The 26595-nt window shown below is 48.7% G+C and overlaps 2 protein-coding genes across 2 annotated transcripts in view; one reads left to right on the top strand and one right to left on the bottom strand.

The window, feature by feature from the left end:
- LOC144094395 (uncharacterized) overlaps window positions 1–26595 on the bottom strand; it is a 99428-nt gene that overhangs the window by 12678 nt on the left and 60155 nt on the right. Inside the window, exons 2-5 of the mRNA XM_077628360.1 lie at window positions 11556–11959; window positions 10696–10888; window positions 7058–7106; window positions 4584–4824 (exon numbers count right to left, since the gene is read on the bottom strand). Of these exons, the coding sequence (XP_077484486.1) occupies window positions 4584–4824; window positions 7058–7106; window positions 10696–10888; window positions 11556–11843 (771 nt within the window). The 5' untranslated portion in view covers window positions 11844–11959. The remainder of the gene's footprint in view (window positions 1–4583; window positions 4825–7057; window positions 7107–10695; window positions 10889–11555; window positions 11960–26595) is intronic.
- LOC144093904 (uncharacterized) overlaps window positions 1–26595 on the top strand; it is a 174821-nt gene that overhangs the window by 123921 nt on the left and 24305 nt on the right. The gene's annotated exons all lie outside the window — the stretch shown is intronic.

The following is a 26595-nucleotide window of genomic DNA, read 5'->3' as shown; positions in this document are numbered from 1 at the left end:
AGGCCGATTACTATCCTTTTCCTTGCACCAAGTGACGAAGTAAAAGAATGCGCGCAATGTGCTCCAACGGGCCAGGGTGTTTTAATTGGGCGTCGTACACCCTGAACAGAGAGTTTTTAAACGGGAGTAAGCTGTCCTCTAGTGCACTCCCTTTAATAAAAGGGAGTGCATTAGACTTCCATTACTCCCATATAGGCGTTGTGTGTAGAGTGTAAGCGCTGCAACATGTCATCAGTGGACGTTGCGTTTGCATCGAGCTTCCTGCGCGCTCCTGCGCACAGTTAATGACGGCTCTGCGCGGAAAAAAAGGGCTCTGCTTCATTGCGCTGCAAAGCGGAAGCCAATTAGTTTTACTACCTATCAAAATTTTATCTGGCATCATTTTGTTCATGGGCTGAGTTTTTATGGAGGAAAAACGCTCAGGCGCCCGTGTGCTGTGCGATGTCAGTGCACGTTAAAGATCCCCAGGTGGTCGAAATTATTCCGGAGCCCTCCACTACGGCACCTCTTTCTTCTTTCACTCCCTCCTTTATCCCTTCCCTTACGGCGTGGTTCAGGTGTCCAACGATATATGAGACAGATACTGCGCCATTTCCTTTCCAAAAAAAAACAATTATTAATTATTATAATTATTATTCATGGGTTCGAAGTGACGTCGGCACAAACCACCAGACAGTTAATTAAAAGTCAACAGAAAATTTGGTTAAATAGCCACCTAATTACAATGGTTTTTCCAAAACTACATGCGCTGAAGTTTGTTCTTGAAAATATTTCCTTCCGATTTCAAAGTCGCTGGAAGTCTATTTATATTTAATAATAATAATTGGTTTTTGGGTAAAGGAAATGGTGCAGTATCTGCCTCATATATCGTTGGACGTCTGAACCACGCCGTAATGGAAGGGATAAAGGAGGGAGTGAAAGAAGAAAGGAAGAAGAGGTGCCGTAGTGGAGGGCTCCGGAATAATTTCGACCACCTGGTGGTCTTTAACGTGCACTGACATCGCACAGCACACGGGCGCCTTGTCGTTTTTCCTCCATAAAAACGGAGCCGATTTATATTTCGATATGGCTGTAAAGTTCGCTGAACACCGCGTATAACAATCAATTTCAACACCTGGTAATACTGCGATTTTGCTCTTGTACTCCGTATCTAAATATCTATTCATTCAAATTTACCCAAGTAAAACCTGCTTATAATGACGCTCTTTTGGTAAGATATCAACGTCATTATCATCATGACTACGCCCACCGCAGTGCAAAGCGGCTTCCATGTCTCTCCAAATAAACCTGCCCTTTGCCATCTGTGGCCACTGTATTCCCGCAAACTTATTATCTCAGCCAACCATCTTACTTTCTGCCACCCCCTGCTACGTTTGCCTTCTCTTGGAATCCACTCCATTACCGTTAACGACCAGCGCTCTGTTGCCACCGTATCCCCGCAAAGTTCTTTAATTTCATCTGCCCACCTAACTTTCCGCTGCCCCCTGTTACGCTTGCCATCTCTTGGAATCCACCCCGTTACCGTTAAGGAGAAGCGGTTACCTTGCCTTCGCATTACTTTCCCTGCCAAAGCCCATTTCTTCCTCTCGATTTCGACTAGGGTGTCATTAACCCGCTTTTGTTCCCTCACCTACTCAAGACTCTGCTAGCTTCCGGTCTCTTAACCCTTTTCGTTAACCTCCATGCATGCTTCTACCCCATAGGTGAATACCGGTAAGATGCAGCTGTTATGTTAATTTTTCTCTTGAGGGATATAGGCGAGCTGCTCTTCATGATGTGAGCATACGTGCCATATGCGTTCCGCCCCATTTTTATTCTTCTCATGATGCGGATCAGCGATGACTGCTTGCCTTATGTAGACGTCATGGCAGGTAGTTACCGCTACGCTGGGTGCCAGATTTGAAAGATTCAAACTTTCCCTTGAAACGTCTCCTTTTCGAAGAGAAGCTTTGTAAGCACCATCAACATTGTTTCACTTTCACCAAAAGGACCAGTAGTCATTGCATGACACAAAAAAAATGAGACTGGCACTCTACGGCGTCAACTGCGGGGACAGTACTAATTACCTTATGCTGGAGGTGATTTAAGCGGCTGCTGTTTTTTACAGGGTTAATTGGCGCGTAAGCAACCGAGGTTGTCATACGACAACTGCACGTTTATTGTACGTCTTGTTTTCCGTTGAAAATTCATGTTTTAGCGTCACTATAACGCCTTCAAAATGTTGGGTCCGTGCTGTAAATTGAAGGAAAACAGTTCAATCTTATTCTGTGAAAATACCACCAGCAAACCGACGGCACGCGTACATCGCCACTGCTGAAGGTTCTGTGTAAGTGGCATACTCTAGGAATTGAGTGCAGTTCTACGTTTAGTAAGAAGGTTACCAGCTTTAATTCTATCACTTAGTAAAAAAGCTGCCTATCGAAGAACACAAGAGAAAACTTCCGCCCGTGAAAACATATTTCTGTAGAATTTCTGTGCATGAACGTAGAGCAGATTTTGTGTAGTATTGTGTTGTTCCTTAGAGTAGCAACAGAACCACTACAAAATCTACAATACTAGTGAGAGTCAGTCACTGCGAGAAAAGAAGAAAATATTTTTTTTTTCGAATTTCGGGCACGATTCTATAGTTTTTTTTTCGACTGGGTTTGCAGTCGAAGAGGCCTGTTTTAATGAAAGCTCCTCGTATCCGAAATTCATAGCCTTCTGGGCAAGAACATAGACGGCATTCGTCTACCGGAGTTATAAACAGTATAAAGAAACGAAGCGTCAACTTTTCCTGTTAAAAAACATGTGCGTAACTTCCGCAGAAAAACTTTACTCAAACTGTTGCAGAACTGATAGATGCAAGAATGTGCACGAAAAAGTGCGCACGTGTTTGTAGTGACGATCAATGTTCTGTTCCCTTTGAGCCGATGTACACACATGTTTAGAATGTTTGAGGAGCGTGCTCTTCAGTGCTTGAGCGATATCTACAGTTTGCCTCTGGGTTCGCGATTAGCCTGCCTGAGCGTGCTGCCATAGGCACCTAATTTAACGCGTGTTTTCTGCTTTCACATAATGCGTTAGATATTAGAACCCAAAGATCACCACGGGGTATTCGCCTACGACCGCAAAATATATATTTTTATCGCGCAAATATTGCTTTCTGCATGAGAGGGTTAAAGAACAGAAGGGGCAGTTCAGAAGCAGGGTCTGTCATGTCCAGGAGGACCCGACCACAGGCGTTAGAGCAGCATAAACCCGGATACTCCTCAACGCCACGTCCTCACGGCGAGCTAAACCGCAGGGAAGATTGAATCCATGCGGTGGAATTCAAGCACGCGTGGAGCGGCAGAGTAATTCCTTTTTAGACACTGCGGTAATTTATAATTCAATTTCTTTGCTCATGTTTTTCGGTTTCAGTTTCTTCGGCCGAACGATGGCTGTGACGTGTAGCTCAATTCTACATCAGTGATGCGCGGAAACTCTACAATATTAATGCTGATCCGTAGTTTTCAGACCCTAAAGCATTTAAAGCAAAACTCTTCAAGATCTATACAACGAACGCCGAGTTCGCTGTTATATTGCCGTTTTTCCGTGCCGCACGTGACGTAATGTTCTACTACACGTCACAGCCATAGTTCGGTTGATGAAACCGAACCATTGTGAAGAAAATTTCAATTAAAATGTGTTTAATGGTCGTAGGCGAACACTACGGGGTGCTCAATGATTAAAAATCTCTAAGGTATCTTTGGAAAGAAGAAAACACGCAAGCGAAAATGCGGTGTTTATAAAGTTATTTAACGCCTCGGATTTCAGAGGCCGCCTTTCGCTTTGCGCATTGTTCGCTGCCGGCATAGCGTTGCTTTATAACTAGAGGGAGAGCTGGCGGCGCTACAATTCAGCCTATGTGCATAGGCGCAGGAATGCCGGGAAGATGACGTTTCTTACTTGCCTTAGCTAATCTTGGGCATAAAAAGTGTATTTAGCCGTAACAATACGACTCTTCTCGAAGTAGTCCTCGAAGAAATGCTGTAAAAGCTTCCTTATTACCCTAATACACAACTTTCACTTGTGTTAAATCTATTGAAGAAGCGAAAAACGCAGTATTGAATGAATTTAATTTGCGCAAAGAGGTGAGAATCGCGTTCCAACTACTAATTTTGAGGTAGAATCCACGCTTTCGGCCTGACACTAGCCAAGCCAAGAACGAAACCTCGTCTTCCCGGCATTCCCGCATTGGAATAAGTGCTGTTTAAGAAACACGCATAGGTGGTGGCGCCAGCTTTCCCTCTAGGTAGTATTTAGAACCTACGGCTGCCGGGGCTTCAGTTTCTAACAGCCGAAAAAGCACTGCGTCATGTACGATGCGCGCAGCCACTCACAAATAGTGCGTCCGGCAGCGAAATAGGCGCGCAGCAACAGCCGGCCACGGAAGGCGACAAAAGGTAACGGACCACACTCCGCTCGAACCGAGAGGCCAACGGCAGATGTCGCTCGAACTCTCTAGAGAAGTTCGTCGACAAGCGTGCCATCACAAATGATGCATCAAACTCGTCCGACGCGGCAGCTTCACTGTGCCAGCAAAGTTAATGTGCACGTACCCGAAGCAGCGAGGAGAGCGGCTGCGCTGTGGGTGGTGACGGAGTCGGCGAGGTTGGCATGGCGGGAAAGACGCTCTCGAATATGGCGGCTCGGGAAGTGGCAGCCATGGCGCGAGGCGTGTCCCGGAGCGCCTCGAACAGCGTGTCCCGCACGCGGGCCAGCGCCTCGTGAACGCTGCGCCTCCTGTCGGCGGGCGAGATCCGCGAGGTGTCAGCGCTGGGTGCTGGGTACCCCTCTTCCCTGCGTGGTACAGTGCCAAAGATCTGTTATGCGATGATGCAGACCCCATTAATTAGAGTGCAGCGATTGATGCATGCTTATGCCCTGCCGTCGTGCAACCTTAACATGCCGTCGTGCTACCGCAGGAGGAGGAGGAAACAGGTGAAAAGAGAGGAGTGCAGAAACTGTGTCATTAAAAGAAAAACAAACAAAACACTATTATGACCACATGATTAGATTTAAGTTATACACATTAAGAGATATAATTAAGCGGACATGTGAAAGGAACAGTGACAAAAGAGCCAGAGTCGGCTGTATGCAGAAAAATCTATCCAAGGAGGTTCGAGTGAACGGTTCCATTTGTACAATGAATTACATTTTTCACGAAAAATAATACTTCAATAAATTGATCATTAAAAATTTCTTGCTGATGGCGGGAATACCAAACTGGAGAGGCCGCACTGATTTGACATAACGTGAAGTACATAAGCGCTCTTCCGATACCGCGGTGTGATGGCGAACTTGCGTTTTCGGCTACAGCGGTAGCTCTGGCATAAAGAACTAGAAGCGGGACAGTTTGGTCGAGATACAATAGCTGCATCTTACCGGTACTCGCCTATGGGGCAGAAACGTGCAAGCTAACGAGAAAAACTTCAGCTTAAGTTATGGACAACGCAGCAAGCCATGGAAAGAACAATGATAGGTGATAGGAAGCGGGCAGAGTGTGTGAGAGAACAAAGGTAGCTTAATGACATCCCAGTCGAAATCAAAAGGAAGAAATGGGCTTGGACAGGACATGTACTGCGAAGGTAAGGTAACCGCTGGTCCTTAAGGGTAACGGAGTGGATTCCAAGAGAAGGCAAGCGTAGCATGAGGCGGCAGAAGGTTAGGTGGGCGGATGAGATTAGTGAGTTTGCAGGCATAGGGTGGGCGCAGCTGGCAGAGGACAGGGTTAATTGGAGAGACATGGGAGAGGTCTTTGCCCTGCAGGGGGGGGGGGGGGGTAGTCAGGTTGATGATGATCATGGTGGTTATGCACTGAGCGACACTTTAGCACATGCTTAGTTATCGTAACGCCATGACAACACATACGCCATGAAATCAAGTGTTCAGTTGCGGGTATGTACGGCTTCAACTCATTTTTTCTTATCGACTGTCCATATTGTAAGCGCAGGGCGTGAACGTTCAGTTCAACTGGCTCCTCTGTGGGAGCTTTTGTCGTGATGTCCAGTCCAGCGCATGGCCGGAAATTTTAATCAGACTTCTCTTCTTTCGCTTTTCCTGCAGTCCATTCTGCGTCAGTTCCAGTCAATACAGTGCGCTGTATCTACCTCGTCACGTCTGTAGCCACCAAATACGCACGAACCGGCTAAGAAAATTCCAGAAGCCACAGCTTCAGCCAGCCAATCAGAGGCTAACTATTAAAGCATCCCGCACTGTCTGGCGTGATTGCTCGAGTGACGTCACATACCATCATATACAATGACGTTTTAAAAATTCGGCACGGAATCGGCGAGTGCCAGTTGTAGCCGCCACTTCTATACGCCAGTTTTGAGCCATGAGTAAGTTACACAGGCTTCAAAAGCGAACCATTTACTCAATTTCTGAATGCAGAATAAAGACCAGAGCATGGTTTCGATGTAATTAAAAACGGTACCACGTGAAGGAAGCCAGCGGTCACCAAACTAGGAAATTGTGGGTTCAGATTCAGCCGGCAGCATGTTTATTCTTCTGCTTTCGAGCCAATTATCTTTCAGCGATAAAATATGTACACTATTATTCCCTTACTGATCAACACCGCTATTAAAACAATTATGTACATTCCCCTATGCTTCTTGGTGCTGTAGACTGTTGGCTTCCTTCATATGTGTCATAACAATCCCCTCATTTCCATTCCTTTGCCTGCTCAGCAGTACCGTGTATTACATGCAGTCTGCAGTTAATGGTGCCAGCGTGCAGTTCCCGCTGCGTAACTTGGAGCATGACTACGGTGGAAAGAAAGAGCGCGGAAACAACGTCAAGTATGCTTTCGGCGTTTTCTTTTACCTTAGAACAGCGTGTAGTCAAAGCGATCCCTGACTGCACAATTCTGTTTTCGCAATTAATATATATGCACAGTTCGAAGTCGCGCAAGTTTTAAAGACGCATTCAAAAGCAATAACAGTTAACACTGGTTTTGAATAAAATGGAATTTTACGCCTTTCATTTGGAATGCCTGGCATGCTTTTAAAAAATTAAGCCTTTGGAAACTTACTTGCTGCCGTCCTCTGTGCTGACGTTTCCTTCATCTTCGAAAGTTTGCACTGCGGACAATGAATGAGTAAAGTATTATGAATCATTGAAGCAATGAAAATGCGATAGAAGGAGGCGGTCACCCAATTCACTCAAATTTCTGCATGGGTCGAGCTCCAAAAGCACATCTTAAAACGACGGATGTATAAGGACCCGTGTCCAGGTAATATGTTAGTAGCTGTGACATTGCCCCGTTATAACAGTAGTCTCTTTTTCGCCCCGTGGTATAGCGGAAAGGAAAGTTAAAAGTTGTTTATCACTTCACAAAAATAGTATCAGGGATTAGCAGCATATATACAATATAATACTCTGCACTTCATTGCTCATCTCCGAACGAAAGAACAGGTTCCTCACATTGCTCGCAGCATCGTTCCAATTTTCAGCGGGCAATGTAACCACTAAACCATTATAATTAGAGGGTTGGGTTATGAGAGCTTAATGTCCCAAAGCGACTCAGGTTATGAGGGCCGGCATAGTGAAGGGCTGCTGAAAATTTCGACCACTGAGGGTTCTTTAACGTGCACTGACATCGCACAGTACACGGGGCTCTAGAATTTCGCCTCCATCGAAATTCGACCGCCGCGGCCGCGATCGAACCCGCGTCTTTCGGGTCAGCAGCCAAGCGCCATAACCACTGAGCCACCGCGGCGGGTTATTATAATTAGAATCGATGCTTTTAATTATATTAGGCTATCGAAAAGTTAAGTCGGGGCGAGCATTAAGCGGCACCAGAAGAGGCAATGTTAGTATAGTCTGATACAATTTAAGTCTGCAGTGAAGCTCACGACCGCTTCATAGATTTCCTCACGACAAAAAAGTATAGCCCTTTGTTAAAACTTTACTTGTTGCCTAAACAAAAAACTAATCACAAGAAAAAAATTAGAGGACCTAGAATGTTGATACATCTTTTGTTTTATATAGTCAAACGTTAAAAAGCTGATTTCGTTTACTATTAGAATGAGCTAGCGGAGTAATACAGTACGCCGCGCACCATGGCCCAGTGTTAGCAACTGCTGTTTTTTTTTTAAGTTGTATCCTACTATAGATGAGCACGATTTTGAGGCCTGCTAGCGGCGTTATTTGATTTCGCTCGCTACATCCGGAACGCGAAACTTGTAACAGAGTTGAATGAAGCAGGGTCCTCTCGGTCTAAAAATGCGGCTTGCACCTGTTTGATACATCGTTCTTTTTAAGGCTTCAAGGCGCGTAGAGGCATGACTTATAGTGTTTAATGTCATAAAACAACAGATGGCCAACGGAAGAAGCCGTAGTTAAAGGTTCGGGAATATATTTTTTCCTATTTAAAGCTCTTTATCTCAGTGCTGTCAACCTGGTTCCAGAAAAAAAGCCATTCTCTACTTGCGTCTTGCCGGTTCAAGGGGTGCAAATTCATACAAAGGTGCCTATTCTTCCAAAGTTTCACCTCAGAAAAAGACAAGCACCTTGCCGCACTGTATTTACCAACAATATCAAGTATGCGCAGCTGCAATCTTTGCAGTTCGCTGCGTTTGCGTTACTATGCACCACAACAGCAAAAACTAGAAAAAACGATGCCACGAAACCTGATAATACTGCAATTAGACATTGGTGCGAAAACTTCGTTGATGACGCATGAGACAACGTGTGTCGTAACAGGAAAATTGACTGCCTAGCAATCGTACTAAGCCATTAACCAGCATCATGGGCACCTCAGAGCAATAGACCAAAGCTGCTCGCGATGAGCTCGACACACACGGTCGCTCTCAACCTGCTGCTGGCCGCTGGCCACGTTGAAGCCACTGATAGTGCCCGAGGCGGTTAGTAGCCACGTAAACAGGCAACGATTGTAAAAAAAAGAACAGCGGCGTGTCTCCGGTGATACAGGCATTCCGAGTGCCTACCACAATATATAGATTCTCTCCCTCTATGTCGTTGTTGCATTCTTGCAAAGTACTCAAAAGTGCAACGTAACAAAACACTTAAAAATCACTAAAGTTGATTAACGCCCGCCGCGGTGGCTCAGTGGTTAGGGCGCTCGACTACTGATCCGGAGTTCCCGGGTTCGAACCCGACCGCGGCGACTGCGTTTTTATGGAGGAAAAACGCTAAGGCGCCCGTGTGCTGTGCGATGTCAGTGCACGTTAAAGATCCCCAGGTGGTCGAAATTATTCCGGAGCCCTCCACTACGGCACCTATTCTTCCTTTCTTCTTTCACTCCCTCCTTTATCCCTTCCCTTACGGCGCGGTTCAGGTGTCCAAAGATATATGAGACAGATACTGCGCCATTTCCTTTCCCCAAAAAACCAATTATTATTATTATGAATAACCGTTTTTCGTCCTTTACTGGAATCATTCTCCTGCATGCTTTGGTTGCACTTATACTGTAGCAAGCGTTAACAGATGGGTACCTTTCTGCAATGTTGTTGTAATACGAAAGTTCTCAAAGATGTCCTCAAAGGAATTGCATTACCTCAATAATTGCGTTTTATGAGCTTCTCGAGTTCGTCTGAACTGTTTGCAGGTGGTAATTCCACGGAATGATGAAGCTGTGGCTGGAGGCAGAGATCACCTGCTGCTGCCAAGAACACAGGAACTGCCATGAGTTCCACCCCTGGCTACAACCAGGCAGTTCTAAAGTGCAATTGCCATTCCAAAAACACTAGCTTGGCACACGATTTCCGCGGCACCCTTTCTCAATTGGGCCGACATTCTTGAAAGACTTTTCGGACACCTTCTCGTGCTGCTTTCATACAGAGTAACACAAACACTATTACTATCGCTACTCAAACGACCTCGTTGAAGCCGCAAGGTTTCATGTAGTGGGAAGAATTCATTGCATCAACAACATTTCTGTTCGCCAAGGCAAGGAATCCTGACAGAGGCCGCGAAACATGGTGGCAGCACTTTCGCATTAAGACATAGTTCTGGCTCGGAGAAGGCAGATGCTGAGCAAAATTCAACGTGTCCTCATTAAAAGTGTATAGGCACGTAACTTTTGGGTGCGCGTTTTCTTGCTTGTAATGATGGGCAAGGCATTGATATACATGGATCCACATCCGGTACTCTCCTACCAACGCTAAATAATTTATAATCGCATTTCTTTCCCGTGCTGTTTCGGTTTCAACAGCCGAATGAGGACTGTGACGTCAAAGAGTGGTTTTGTCATGTGAGGCATGAAACAACTGCAATATAATCGCTGCTTCCACATTAGTTGTCATTCCTGCTCTTGAGGAAGGCTGCCTTGTAAGCACTGTATTGAATTAAAACGATGAAGCAGTGATTATAAAACCACTCATTGACGTCACAGCCATCATTCGGCTGTTGAAACCGAAACCGAAACAGCATGACTGGTAAAATATGATTATAAATTTTGTAGTGACCGTAGGTAAATACCACATGGTGATTCATGCGTAGTAATGTCTTTCGCATCATTGTAGAGAAAAAAACGTGTCACCAAAATTAGGTGCCTATACTCCTTTAACACATGTCAGCGTTCCGGCTTTCTATGCACTCCGATACACCAATATGGACTGTCCCTGTTGGCGACATAAATTTAATGTACGCACACGATATCGCAAGCTAGGCCGCGTCTAATACCATGAAGCTTATTCTGCTACTCACCAGAAATGTCAGCGCTGTTCGGAGTCCCTTGGAGGCTGAGAGTGACGGGAGTTCCGTTAGGAACGCTGGCTCCAAGCTCGCGTGAAGATGTCTGGGAAAACACCCTTTCGTTCGACGTCTGGAGGTGGTCGACGCTGATCCCAACTCCTCGCGGTGTGCTCATCTGCTGTTCGTCTGTGCGCGCCATGTCAGTCTGCACAGAGACGGAAAGGCACATGAGGCGCAAAAGGCTACTAAGGAAAAACTTCACAGGACGATCAGACATCTTATGCAAGAATTTTGCGAATACTTTCCGATTCTCCGACTCTTCGCACACGGGTCACACATGTTATGTGACCTTCTCTGCCCCGCCCTCGACACCCACACGGGAGAAAGGAGGTCCCGTACAGGTGCTGCGCCTGGAGTGACGTGCTCTGGGGGGGGGGGGGGGGGGGGGCGTTGATTTGCGCTTGCCAAAGACAAGTGCATTTGAAAAGCACGCTTCTTTCGGGGGCCAAATGAGCCACAGTGGCGAGGGTAACAGCGTTATAGCAATTATAAAACATATATCGTCAGTACGAGCAATCTGCTAAATGTTTAAAAGTTAGAAAGTTCACTATGAGGAATTACTTAACAGCTTAATAGTAACATTCCTTGCCTCATTTCTGATGTCCACCAAAAGAGATATTACTATGCCGCGAAACTGAGGTTTATAACTGAGAAAGATTATTTTTGAAAAATTGGCTGGGGGCCTTCCTAAACAAGACTGCGAACCAAGTAAAAAATTTAGTTGCGTAGGTGACACGTGTGCAACAGTTTTAAAAATGCATAAAATTTCAAAGTGACATGTTATGGATATCGCAGCGGCACGCTTTAAATACCTGCGTCGCTCTGTCGGTAGTGGTCGGCCGAGAGCACGGACACAGCACAGTGACGTGCACGTGTATGTCATCGTACTTGTGGCAGCCGCAGCTAGTTGCGGACACTACTGACACGGGCTGCTTTTTCGGCGGCTCTCCGGACGCCGCGCGAGAGGAATCCTCCGTGGCCTGGGGGCCATCTCCCATTGCTGGTTCCCTTTTGTTCGCTCCAAACGTGGTCAGCAACTGCTGCCTCAGCTCCTCCCTCAGCTGGTTGGGGCCGGCAGCGGCTTTCGGAGTCCGGCTCATTGCACGCTGGCTACCGGGCGGGTGCTCGGGTACCTGCGGGTGGTTCTCGGCGGCGATGGTGAATTTGCTAGGTACTAGCGTGCCTCGAGGACCAGGCGTTCTCTGTGGCTTGACAACTGCAGCGTCCGGTAAAAAGGAGTTATTAGTTCTGGCCCAAAAATCTTTGCTAATAACCACACCGTCTCCCAACACCCGCAGGTGTATAAAGTCAGGGCGTCATCCCCAGTTAATAAAATACCGAAAATGATTAGCCTCCATGCCGACTAGTGTAATCAGTCGCGGTGGAAACCTATTCGGTGACGCGTTCTAGAGCTCACAAAATGACTGCCCTACATTAAATATCGATTACACTGAACTCAATCTATAGTAGAGCCAAACGCAAAATAATTCCGGGCGACCACCAAAGATGCTGAGAGTTCCCGCACGAGTTAGTCACTTTACTGGCATATGAGGCAGTTGAGCATCTGCCTTAGCAGACTTGGGATGTAACGTGGTAGAACTGGGGTATATAACGTGTGTGGTCGTGACTATAAATCACGCTCCTGTGCGATTGAGTGACAAGCCACAGCAGATCCAGGGGTATTACAGAGGGGCTGCCAAAGCCCTGTATCAGTGGCTTTGGGGGAGGCTTAAATGTTAATATATCCTGTTGTGCAGTGTGGGTGATAGGTCTGTGCGCTTGGGGAGGCGGAACGTCATGAAATTACCAATGGCTCTAACACAATAGGCGCTGTAGGAGAGGCGCGACCAGCAACGCTCGTTCTGAACAGTCATGTTCCATTTGGGGATTTTTGCGCAAGGTCAGCAAATGTAAGAACTTAAACCGTCTCAATTTTTCAAACTGACGGAGTTTTCAAGCTGGTGCAGCGAATAAAGTCCCCAAACGGAAATTTTTCCTCCAAAAGATGGAACTTTCGCTTACGCCAATGGGCATCAGGTTCTAAAACAAAATCTCTAGTTTTGCGCTGGCAGAGATAATTTGCGCTGGCAGAGATAGACTCAGTTTGAACCGCATGGCTGCTGCGATCGAGAAGCCTCACTGAATTCTGAGGTAAGCCTGAACTAGAGTGGTGCCATAACGCTGGTGCAAAAAGATGATTTCTAGCTGAGCACGCGTTCCATGCAGCTATGAGGCTCAAGCAGTCTCGGCAGCTTCGAACCGCCTTCGATTGCTAATTAGAGGTTGACGCGAACTTGCACCTTCATTCGAAGCCAGTGCCGAGTAAACCGTTCCTTTCTCGGGCGTTACGAGAGCAAGCTCCCCTCAACTGCGCTTCGTCGCGCTGAACAGACGGATAGCACTGTCCTGCCTACTTCGCCAAGAGAGCATCCCCCGCGGTGAGTGCGTAGCCTCAACCTCTACAGTCAAAGTTTTTCGCCCTCGGAATAGGCAGCGAAGCTCTGCGAAAGACAAAGAACGGAAACGAAGGGCTCACCTTCTTACGTCGAGTCGCCGCCACGAAAGAACAAAGCCGTTCGTTCGCACAGCGCTGGCAGACTGCTGCGCGTGGACAGCGCTGGTGCTCTCGCGATGCTCGCGCGATGCTCGCGCTCCTCGAGCAGGGCGTAGAACGAATAACTGGTCGTCGAAGACGAAAACGTTCTGAGAGAGTGTGCGACCGTTGATGATGATGATTACCTAACGCCAAGGTGTCATCTTTACTAGTTTTTTTTAATTCTTTGAGGAAGCCTGCAGCATGCTTATGCGGGAGGGAAAAAACGACTACTTCACATTTAGAGCTCTGTCAAGTCACAGGTCAGTGAACCCGAGTCTGTTTTAACAATGAACCCTTAACAAAAGAAGAAATACTTAGTAAACAAACTGAATTAAAGGCGACTTTCAGTTCATTTTGTCAGATGTATCACCATCATTCTGAGACACATTGTAAGCCGTCTACAACAGCTGATCTGCTATCTGAAGGTAGGTCATCTGGAGGAAACGCCGCCATTCATAACTTCTGTTTCACTCTTCAAAAACCGCTTGGCGGGTCAAGAATAAGTGGTTCACTGTCATCGTCATTACCACATTTTATTTGAATTTCACTTCAGTCCACACGAAACAAGAAGTGGCTGGCGGTTTAGCATTACTAGGCACAATATATTGTGCATTAGCGCGGCTCTTTGCAGGGGGGACACCACCGTCACTACTTCTAAGCTCGGTTGTGGTGTCCACTGACCCAAAGAGCCAGTTATGAGCCTTGATTTCCTCAAAATCAACGGAGTCTAAGCCTTCCGGTGGTTTTGCGAAAAGAAGAGATGCATAACTGCCTCAATGTGCAGGCGGACGGCACCGCCTACTCAAATCGCGACTGAGGTGTCCACTGACCCCGTGAGCCAGTCACACCTGGAGTTCCCGGGTTCGAACCCGACGGCTGCATTTCGATGGAGGCGAAATGCAAAGGCGCCCGGGTGCTGTGCGATGTCAGTACACGTAAAGATCACCAGGTGGCCGAAATTTTTCCGGAGCCCTCCACTACGGCACCTCTTCCTTCCTTTCGGCGCGCTCCAGGTGTTGCCTATATGTGAGAGAGATAGTGTGCCGTTTGCTTTCCGTAAATACCAATTTTCTAAATGTCCATATTCTTGCGGAATTTGTGGCACAAGTGATTCCTACAACTGTGAACAAATCTCGTATTGCTTTAAAATCTACTCGCCTATTCAGAGATGGTATTAAGCTTTTCATCTCCTCGAGCAGCGCACAGTGTTGAGGAAGTTTGAGGCGCCATATTTGAGGAAATACGAGGACACTTTCGGCGTCTTTGCAGTAATACCAGCACAACTTGGGTTGTTTCGGAACATAACGTGGTTATCGCTATATGTTCATAATTAGATGCCACAGCAGTTCGTGACGCAGGAATTTCATACGACCGCTGAGCCTTGTGGGCTGTGTCGAATATGTGAATTGTAAGGTGTGATGATATCGGCACGTATAACATCGCGAAATTGGCTGACTTTGCATGGTTGAGCGCGGAATATCGTGTAGGAGCATTCGAGTTCCCTGGCGTTGGAAAACTTGCTGTTGCGGAAAGCAAATTGCGCAGTACATATTTTACATATCGGCGGACACGTGAATCGCTCCGTAAGGGCAGAAACAGAGAAAATTTTGTCAGTAAGAATATGCTGCTCTTGGGTTTCTTCAGCCGATTTAGGTGGCCGGCAGTTTGTCTGTCGGCGACCTGCTACGCTCTTGCCTTTGCCCGATACTGAACGTCTGGGTCCGGGCTGACGAGAATAGCTTCCAATTTAACCCAAAGATCATCCAGTAACAAAGGTCAATGGTCAACTCAAGGTCGGAGGTCAAAGATCAACTAAAGTTCATGGGTCAATGTCAGGGGTCATGGATTACACATCATAACTGTACTACATATGGTCATACACGGCCAACGTGGTTGGGCTGAAGGTCGTTCAAGGTCATTCTGCGGCCTACGCGACGACTACTTTACCTAACGAAGAGAAGCTTTTCACCTCGACATTTTCGGCCACCTGGGTATATTTATCGTGCACTGATATCGCACAGCACAGGGGCGCCTTCGCGTTTCGCCTCCATCAAAACGCCGCCGCTGCAGTCGCGTTCGAAACCCGGGACCTCCGGATCAGAAGCCGAGCGCTCTAACTACTCAGCCACCACGGCGGGTACGTCGCCAGTGCATACGCGTTTCTGCTGGGATATGAGTGTGCACAGAGCTCTTTTCTGCAACCCTGCGCGGGGTGTGTCCAATAAAAACATGTGTGTGCTGAACGTACTGGCGGTGGCTCAGTGGTTAGGGCGCTCGCCTACTGATCCGGAGTTCCCGAGTTCGAACCCGACCGAGGCGGGTGCGTTTTTTATGGAGGAAAAACGCTAAGGCGCCCGTGTGCTGTGCGATGTCAGTGCACGTTAAAGATCCCCAGGTGGTCGAAATTCTTCTTCTTCTTCTTCTTCTCCTCAAGTAATATGGCACATACCCACGTGGGGGGATTGGCCAAGGTATAGGGTAGATTGCCAATGAAGCATTTGCGCGGGGAAGGAAACGTCAGAAGACTGAATCAAGATAAAAAAAAAAATTGGGAAAAATAAAATGAATTCAAGAGGTATGAGTCATCCGGAATAGAATCAATCTAGCCTTTTTGGACATGCGAAAGAATTTTGTGTATAGCTAACAGGATAATCGATTAGTTGCACTTATGTAATCGTGAAGGTAGCCGCATACACTGCTTAACGGGAATCCCTTGGCACTCGCACCGAACGATAGAAGAACTGTAAGAGACAGAGGCAGTCCTAGTCTCGAAAGAGGAACCTCCAGATATTGCTTTCTCTGAACCGCGAACCGCCGGCAAGAGAGGAGAAAATGATCGATTGATTCAACTTGCCCACATGATACACAAAGGTTTGTCGCAGCGAACCCGCACCTGCATAAGTACAAGTTTAAGTGAGGGATTCTACATCGCAGGAGCGTCATGGACACTTCACAAAGCCTTGACTTACACCACCGGATATTCCATGGGTACTTTAGGTGTTGAAAGTCCACGGTATTCAGCAACGGATCACTCAAAGTGGCTGAAATATGTTGGAACCGCTGGAAACGTGAAGCTGCTAACAGAATGAGGTGAGGGACGGGATATATTACAGGTGCGCTGAGAGCTGACCTTGCCAATAAATCAGCCACCTCGTTAAAATAGACGCCTGAATGCCCAGGTACCCAGACCAAACGGATCTCGCGCACTGTGCTCGGAACAAAAAACCTAAGTGAACGAGTCAAGAAAGATTTTTTCGAATTTTGGAGAGAGACAATAACTGAAAGGCAGTCTGTGAGAATAAGAACCCGTGCGACATGTCTGGGAATTTTGAGAAGAGCCAAACCAATGGCCAGAAACTCTGCGAAGAATATAGGAGTATAATCAGGGATACGAACGGAGTAGCTCCAATCTAGATCCTGCGAATATATGCCAATCGCCGCCTTCTCACAGCTGCCGGAGGCATCAGTGGAGAGAACAGTATGATGTGGAAAATTCTGTAGGTGTTCAGAAAGAAGACCATTTAGGGTATGTGCGGGCATATGCTTCGCATGGGACGGGAAAATAAAGTCGTAATAGAAGACGGGATCAGCCTGCGTGTCAGCAACTCGTTGCAAGGAGATCAGACCAAACTGAAGCGGAGCTAACAGATTCTGCGTGAACCTAACTTGCGGAAGCTGATAACGTGGCCAGTGATTAGTCAAAAAAAGGTGTGGTTGGGATACAAAAAATTGGAACACTAACGCCTGGGGCCGGGTCAAAAGACTTGAGGAAAGTACGCACTGTTAGAAGTTGGAAGCGGGAATAGAGGTTGGGGATACGCGCTTCCAGATAAAGGACAGCGTTGGAAGCTGATTTTGGGAGCCCGAGGCATAGCCGTAGGGCACGTCTTTCCAGTAAGGCTAATGGCTGCAGCTTGTAGTTCGCGCTACCAGAGAACAAGGGGCAACCAAATTCCAGAATCGGTCTCATATAAGCCTTATAGAGCAACAGTAGCGTGTCACGACGCATGCCAAACTTTTTATTGCCAACTCGGGTCAAACGGCCCAGTGCACGTTCCCCTTTAATAACATTATTCTTAATATGGTGTCGCCAGTCCAAATTTTGGTCATAAGTAACACCTAGGTATTTAACCGACTCCACCTGCGGAATTGGAGTGGAGCGGTAGGCTAGCGAGATGTACATAGGAGCGTCGGGTGGAAATACCAGCACGCCGCATTTGCTGACATTAAGTGATAAATTGATTTGGTCCAACCAGACTCCAAGAGCATTCAGATATGCCTGCAAATACCCGTAGAGCACATGAATATCATTTGCTGATGCGAAAAAAGCTATATCATCTGCGTATACATAAACTGTAACGTTAGGATGAATGGGGATGTCCCGAACTAATATGTTGAAAAGCAGCGGAGAAAGAACAGAGCCTTGCGGCACACCTCTTGATTGACCATAGGTATTAGAACAAAAAGATCCGTCTGTACAGAAGAAAAATCTATCTTTTAGAAATTCACAAATCCAGGCGTAGAGGTAATGCGGTGGTTGTAGTTGAGCAAGCTTGTTAATGAGGACTGTGTGCTCCACGCTGTCATAGGCCTTCGCAACGTCAAGCGTCACCAAGGCCGAAACTTCTCTCTGGCGCATTGAGAGTCGTATTCGGCTCTCGAGATCCACATGCGCGGACCATATGGAACAACCGCGACGAAAGCCAATCTGTGCGGGGCTGAGGCCGTTAATATGATGAACATGCTTTGTGAGGCGACTGTGTACTACTCTTTCTATTAGCTTTACTAAATTTGAGGTTAAAGCAATCGGCCGAATATTGTCTAATTGAAATCCATTGTCTGCATTTTTTAAAAGTAAAATTATTTTCGCAATTTTCCAACTGTGAGGAATCCAAGAGGTTTCCAATGACGCATTTACAATATCTAGAAGGTGAGTTGGAAAGTCGTGCGCTAAAATCTTTAACATGCCCACAGTAATCCCGTCAGATCCCGGAGCAGCAGAGTGCATCGAGGAAACAATTTGCAGGAGCTCCGACACGTCGACCTCAGGATAGTCCGAGCTGGGGGTGAGAGTGTGCAAAGGTTCTGCTTTCTGTACCTGGAAACGTAAGGCCAGCCCCTGCGCGATGCGTTCAAGGTTTTGCTTAGCCTCCTGCGGAGACATTACCGTTGACCTTATGCGATTGGAGGCCGGAGAGCTGTTATTCTGCGCCATGAATCTATAGAGAGCCGTCTTATTCTGGGGTTTTGAGAGATACGTGTTTAAATTTTGATTATAATCCTCCTTTGCCTTTTTAACAGTTCGTTTGAAACATGCAGAGAAGAAATTATTCCGGAGCCCTCTTCTTCTTCACCCCAGGTATTGGCACATACCCACGCGGGGGGATTGGCCAAGGTGTAGGTGAATAAACAAAGAAGTTTCCATGGAAGATGATGACAGAAATGTAGCACCAATCGTGAATTTTGAAAAATCAATGAATAAAAACAAGAGAACAATATTGACAGTTAAATAACAGACAGCATTTTTGTGAAAAAGAAGAGCTCGTAGAACTTTAAAAGAATTAGCACATTAACCTACCAGTTGCAATTATGTAATCGTGGAGAAAACCACAAATAGAACCCAATGCACTAGAACCCGGAGCCCTCCACTACGGCACCTCTTCTTCCTTTCTTCTTTCACTCCCTCCTTTATCCCTTCCTTGACGGCACGGTTCAGGTGTCCAACGATATATGAGACAGATACTGCGCCATTTCCTTTCCCCCCCAAACCAATTATTATTATTATTATTATTATTATTATTATTATTATTATTATTATTATTATTATTATTATTATTATTATTATTATTATTATTATTATTATTATTATTATTATTATTATTATTATTATTATTATTATTATTATTATTATTATTATTATTATTATTATTATTATTATTATTATTATTATTATTATTATTATTATTATTATTATTATTATGAACGTCTGCCTACTGGCTCAAGACGAGCCACGCTCGCTGCTGCGTGCTGAAAGTAGGAGAGTTAAAGGATAGGAGAGGAAGAAAAAATAGAAAATGTGCGCTCTAATATGCCCCGGGCCGTTCAGGGAGGCAGTGCAATACGGGGCAAACCCGCGCCAGAGTGCTTCAAGCCGAGCACACCGCCATATTCCAAAAGTGAGTTTAATATCTTGGGTCCAAGGACCCGCAGTAAATATTAAATCAGGTATCAAGTATCATAGTGGTGACAGATTAAATCCAGTGATAGCGTCACTGGCTCAACTAATTGGGGAGGGGGGCATAATTGCCGACTAGGTTTGGAAAAAAATTTTTGAGCAATCGTTCATCGTACAGCATTCCGGGTGTTGTGACAGCACTTCTCTTTCCATATAGAATAAATGTTTTAGTCAAGTTTGAGGCTATATCTTGCGACAGGGGTTCGCACCGATGACATATGCACCTTCATTTGCATGCCTTAAGGCGCGCTTGAGGTGCCCAGCGAGATGTGAGAGCTACTGCGACCTTTCCTTTCTTAAAACGATGCGCTCGGCTACTGATTCGGCGTACCCAGGTTCGAACTCTGCTGCGCCGGCCACATTTTGATGGACGCGAAGCGCAAACGTGGCTGTGTGCTCTGCGATGTCAGTGCACTTTAAAGATCCCCAGGAGGTCGAAACTACTGCGGAGCCCTCCACTACTGCACCTCTTATGTAGCGGGAGCTACACTATGCTACCGGTCGAACATTTCGCGGTGCACGCGAAAGGCAAGTTGTGCGCGTGCGCCGTTACCATGGCAACCGGGGAGGAGGAGTGGGTGCGCCGCGCGCTTCGTCGCCGCCGTCGCCGCTTTTTCTTCCGGAGTCCCTCCTTTATCCCTTATGGCGCGGCTCAGGTGTCCGCCGATATGTGAGACAGGTCCTGCGCCAATTTAATCTTACGGCCGCAGTGTGCGGCGTCGGTCTCCACGGCAGGAGTCGCATGGACCACACCTACCGCTCCGCTGAACGCATCAGTGCACCGGTGTTTTGCAATACGTTCATGGCTTCCTGAGCGGGCGCACCATGCGCGTAGGAGTAGGGGGTAAGCTCTCCAAGCCTCGCGCGGTGGACATGGGCGTGCCACAGGGCTCTGTCCTATCACCATTTCTGTTTAATGTGGCCATGTCGGTGGTGCCGGCCTCCCTCCCCACGAGCAGCCGACACCATGTGTACATGTCCATATATGCAGACGACATAGCTCTGTGGTGCCGGGGACCACCGGGCGAGGCGTTCCGCGTGCGGGGTAGGTAGGTAAACTCTTTTATTGCGCCCAAAAACAGGGGACCAGTCAAAGGACCGGTTGCGCTGACTTAGAGGAGGTCGGCGGGGATCCTTTGGGATGCCGCGGCCTCCACCGCGTGCTGGATAAGCCAGCGTTGGTCTGCTGGCTTGGAAGTACACAGGAGAGACTCCCACGTCTCTGGGGTGTTTGCGTTGTCTCTGTTGTAATGTGGACAAGTCCACACCATGTGTATGAGTGTGGCCGGAGTTGAGCAGTGTTTACACATGGGGGCTATCTGTTCCGGAAAGATCCTGCTGTATAAGAGGGGGTGTGGGAAGCTGCCAGTTTGTAGTTTGCGCCATTGGATGGCCTCGCGCCTTGTTAGATCGCGGTGTGCGGGAGGATATGTGCACCTTTGGAGTCTGTAGTGCTGGAGTATGTCCGTGTAAGTGGTGAGTAGAGATAGTGAAGCGCGTGGGATATTAGTGTCAGCGGAAGCTGGGTGGCTGATCATACTCTCGGCTCGGCAGCTGAGATCTCGAGCGAGAGTGTGTGCCTGGGCGTTTCCGCTGAGCGACTCGTGGGCTGGAGCCCAAAGAAGTAAGCGAGATGTGGAAGAGGGTGCTGTAGAACGTAGAATGTGTAACGCCTGGCAAGAGATACGGCCAGCATCGTAATTGCGAATAGCCTGTTGAGAGTCACTGATGACGACTTTGGTATTAGGGTCGGCTAGCGCGAGCGCAATGGCAACCTCCTCAGCTGCGGTGACTGTTTCTGCATTGCGAATGCTGCAGGCTGTGTACCAGCTGCGGTGAGGGGCGAGAGCTACTGCCACCATCGCTGGCCTCGATGGATGGTAAGAGGCGTCCGTATACGTGACGTCCGGACGTCCGCTGAAGCGTTTCTCGAACTGACGAGCCCGGTCGGCCCGTCTCTCGGCGTGGTGTTCCCGGTGCATCCGTTTGGGAATGGGAGGAATGCGGAGATTTAGGCGATATTCCGATGTACGTTCAGCGTAACTTGGGGCCGATCTCGGCGGGGAGATCCCAACTTGCTGCAGTACCGCTCGGCCAGCGTGTGTGAGTGAGAGCCGCTCATACTGGGCGGTGAGGGTAGCTTCGATCAGTTCGCTCACGGTATTGGAGATTCCGAGAGCCATGAGCTTATGGGTAGCTGTGGACATGGGAAGACCTAGGGCCGTCTTGTATGCTTTTCGAAGGGACGCGTCTAGCCGTTCGCTTTCGGCACGAGTGAGACGTAAGTAGGGTCCAGAGTAGGTGATGCGGGAGCAGACGAAAGCTTGAACGAGGCGCAGGAGGTTGGACTCTCGCATGCCATGATGCTTGTTGGAGATTCGCTTAAGGAGGCGTCCGCATCCGCGTGCGGGGGTGCCTTCAGGGAGCCCTGACCGCAATCGATGCCAGCTTGCGTGGCCTTGGTGTGTCGCTGAGCGCGGACAAATCGGTGGCCATGGCCTTCGTTTCGCGCTCGGGCGCGCACCTTGCGCCCCTGTCACTGGACGGGACTCCGATTCCTTGGCGTAAATCGGTGCGGTACCTTGGCCTGGACATCGACTGGAGCCTTTCCTTTCGCCCCGTGGCGATCAAGGCCTGTTTGCAGATGAAGAGGATCACCGCCGCCGCGCACAAGCTCACCGCTCGAGGCCAGGGCATCTCCCAGCAAGCCACGCTGCGCCTATACAATGCCGCAGCTTTAGGGGCGGTGCTCTATGCGCTGCCGCTCGTCACGGTGCGCAAGCCGTGCTGGAAGAAACTCGATCTTCAGCACCGCAAGTCTCTGCGCGTGTGCCTAGGCCTGCCCAAAAACTCGCAGTGCGCCGCAACGTTGGCCGAGGCAGGAGCGTGGCCACTTAAGCTCCAAGCAGCGCGCAGGGCATTGAATCACATCGACCGGCTTCACCGCGCACCGGACGGCGGCTCGCTGCTGCAGCGTATGCGCTCGCACCCGTGCTCACGAATGGGCGCGGTGCTGCTCGAGTATGAGCAATTGACACAAGGCCCACCCCCCTACGGCTCCTGCGCGCCCCGGCCTGCTGCCTCGGAGGTACAGCGAGAGATCGTCGGCATTGCGGGAAAGCGGAGCACACCCCTCTGTGCTGTGCAGCAGCTGGCCAGAGCCGTCATATACGAGGAGCTCCAGGACCATCTCCTCGTGTACACCGACGGCTCAGTTGCCCGCGACAGCTGCTCCCTTGCTGCGGCGGCCACCATCCCCGCCCTGCGACTGCACTGCCAGCAACACGCAACCTTCCTGGGCTCCTCCACAACGGCGGAGTTGATGGGGAACCGGCTCGGGCTGGACCTGCTGCTCACCCTCGGCCCTCCTGCGCCCATGAGTGCTCTGCTGTGCGACTCCCGCGCCGCCCTCGGCCGCCTGCAATCTAACGGCCGCGGTGCCCCACTAGTGCGGGAAATTCGCTCGCGCATCGAGCGCCTCGCGCCGAGAGGTTGTGCCGTGCGTGCACAGTGGGTGCCCGGTCACTGCGGCATCGCCGGCAACGAAGAAGCTGACGACCTCGCGACCGCTGCACACCAACTACCTGTCAGCGAGCGATCTGCCCCTTGCGCTGGAGGACGTGCGTGCGGCCATCCACGACCATCTCCGAAAGTAGCACCCCGACCCACGCATCGTGGGAGGTGAGCGCATCGACAGTGTCCCCGGCTGTCGCGCACTCACACCGTCAAAACGTGCAATGATCCTCCGCGCGCATTGGCTGCATGTGGCCCAGGGAACGACGGGTGCATCACGGAATCGCGACGAGTGATGTGTGTGACGGATGCGGTGCAGTGGAAACACTAGAACACCTGCTCCTTCACTGTGCCGTGTTCGCCGATGCTCGTAGCGATATGCTCGCGGTTTATAGGGCGCACGGCATACTACCAGACTCCATTAAGACGCTATTGTGGCCGCAGGGCAGTGCGCGCACTCGTGAGCGAACTTTGGTGAGCCTCTGTGAATTCCTCGAACACACGGGCTTGATGTCCCGTCTGTTCTCCGTCAGGTAGTACATGCAGTGACCGAACGCTCCACGTGTTCTGCCTTGAACGATTAGTAACTGGACGGCCCACTCCAGTTGTAACCAACACAGTGCTGTGCGCGTGTGTGATTTAATTCCTCTAAAATGAACTAATCACGCGCACAACCTGGACACATTTCTTGTCAAACAGTTTGTACATATTTCTCCCCCTATCCTCTTTTCCTGTCCCGTCACCTCTTTCATTTCATTTCTCCATTCTGCCTGCTATCCTTTATTTCCTCTGCCCCAGCTCCAGTGCTTCAGTATCGATGGCAGATGCCGGGGCTATCAAAAATCTTTTCCTTCCTTTTTACTTTTATTCCTAATAAAACCACTACCACCACCACCACCGGCGTTTTATGAAAATTTGGTTTTGGGCGGAAAGAAGTGGCGCAATATCTGTCTCACTGTATCAGCGGACACCTGAACCCCGCCGTAAGGGAAGGTATAAAGGAGGGACTGAGAGAAGAAAGGAAGAAAGGGGTGCCGTAGTGCAGGGCTCCGGAATAATTTCGACCATCTGGGGATCATTAACGTGCACTGACATTGCACAGCGCACGGGCGCTGTTAGAGATGAGGGGTCCTTGAGTGAGCGGACTCTTTCAGCGCCGCAGGTCCCTTCTACGAATGACGTTGTCGGACTTGGTTATCAAGGAAACTGTACAGGGGGTTTATTTTACATTATTACAAGATTTAGGAACCCATTGGAGGGTGATGGGGGAAGGTCGAAGGATCTGAGAAGATCTGAGGATGATCGAGGATTCCTTCTCATGGCACTCGTCGTCCGGTTTTAAAAGGTTTCGGTCCCTAGGATTCCCCAAATTCGAGGAGGTCTTCGCCCCTGTGCTGTGCGATGTCAGTGCACGATAAATATACCCAGGTGGCCGAAAATGTTGAGGTGAAAAGCTTCTCTTCGTTAGGTAAAGTAGTCGCGTAGGCCGCAGAATGACCTTGATCGACCTTCAGCCCAACCACGTTGGCCGCGTATGACCATATGTGGTACAGTTATGGTGTGGAACCCATGACTTCTGACACTGACGCATGAACCTTAGTTGATCTTTGACCTCCGACCTTGAGTTGACCATTGACCTTTGATACTGAATGATTTCATTGACCTTTGATACTGGATGATCTTTGGGTTAAATTGGAAGCTATTCTCGCCAGCCCGGACCCAGACGTTCAGTACCGGGCCACAGCAAGAGCGTAGAGGTCGCCGACCGACAAACTGCCGGCCGTCTAATTCGGCTGAAGAAACCCAAGAGCACCATCTTCTTACTGACAATAAAGTTTTCTCTGTTTCTCCCCTTACGGAGCGATTCACGTGTCCGCCGATATGTGAAACGTATACTGCGCAATTTTCTTTCCCCAACAACAAATTTTCCACCAGCGAACTCGAATGCTCCTACACGATATTCCGCGCTCAACCATGCAAATAGTCTGCTAATTTCGCAATGTTATATGTGACGACATCATCAGACCTTACAATTCACATATCCGACACTGACCACAAGGCTTAGCGGTCGTATGAAACATCTGCGTCACGAACTGCTGTGGCATCTAAAATGAACATATAGCGATAACCACGTTATGTTCCGAAACAACTCAAGTTGTGCTGGTATTACAGCAAAGCCGCCGAAAGTGTCCTCGTAAATCTTGAAATATGGCGCCTAACATTTCCTCAACACTGTGCGCTGCTTGAGGAGATGAAAAGCTTAATGCCATCTCTGAATAGACGAGTAGATTTTAAAGCAATACAAGATTTTTTCACAGTCGTGGGAATCACTTGTGCCACAAATTCCGCAAGATTCTGGAAATTTAGAAAATTGGTTTTTACGGAGAGCAAACGGCACAGTATCTCTCTCACATATCGGCGACACCTGAAGCCCGCCGAAAGGAAGGAAGAGGTGCCGTAGTGGAGGGCTCCGGAAAAATTTCGGCCACCTGGTGGTCTTTAACGTGTACTGACATCGCCCAGCACACGGGCGCCTTTGCGTTTCGCCTCCATCGAAACGCAGCTGCTGCGGTCGGGTTCGAACCCGGCAACTTCAGGTGTGACTGGCTCACGGGGTCAGTGGACACCTCAGTCGCGATTTGAGTGGGCGGTACCGTCCGCCCACACATTGAGGCAGTTATGCATCTCCTCTTTTCGCAAAACCAACGGAAGGCTTAGACTCCGTTGATTTTGAGGAAATCAAGGCTCATAACTGGCTCTTTGGGTGAGTGGACACCACAGTCGAGCTTAGAAGTAGTGACGGTGGTGCCCCCCCCACCCCCTGCAAAGAGCCGTGCTAATGCACAATATATTGTGCCTAGTAATGCTAAACCGCCAGCCACATCTTGTTTCGTGTGGACTGAAGTGAAATTCAAATAAAATGTGGCAATGACGATGACACTGAACCACTCATTCTTGACCCACCAAGCGGTGGGTCAAGTAAAGATGACAACTAGTAAAGATGACACCTTGGCGTTAGGTAATCATCATCATCAACGGTCGCGCACTCTCTCAGAACGTTTTCGTCTTCGACGACCAATTATTCGTTCTACGCCCTGCTCGAGGAGCGCGAGCAGCGCGCGAGCATCGCGAGAGCACCAGCGCTGTCCACGCGCAGCAGTCTGCCAGCGCTGCGCGAACGAACGGCTTTGTTCTTTCGTGGCGGCGACTCGACGCAAGAAGGTGAGCCCGTCGTTTCCTTTCTTTGTCTTTCGCAGAGCTTCGCTGCCTATTCCGAGGGCGAACTACTTTGACTGTAGAGGTTGAGGCTACGCACTCACCGCGGGCGATGCTCTATAGGCGAAGTAGACAGGACAGTGCTATCCGTCTGTTCAGCGCGACGAAGCGCAGTTGAGGGGAGCTTGCTCTCGTAACGCCCGATAAAGGAACGGTTTACTCGGCACTGGCTTCGAATGAAGGTGCAAGTTCGCGTCAGCCTCTAATTAGCAATCGAAGGTGGTTCGAAGTT

Source organism: Amblyomma americanum, chromosome 6, assembly GCF_052857255.1.
Source record: "Amblyomma americanum isolate KBUSLIRL-KWMA chromosome 6, ASM5285725v1, whole genome shotgun sequence".
Taxonomy (NCBI): domain Eukaryota; kingdom Metazoa; phylum Arthropoda; class Arachnida; order Ixodida; family Ixodidae; genus Amblyomma; species Amblyomma americanum.
This window is presented reverse-complemented; position numbering and strand designations above follow the sequence as displayed.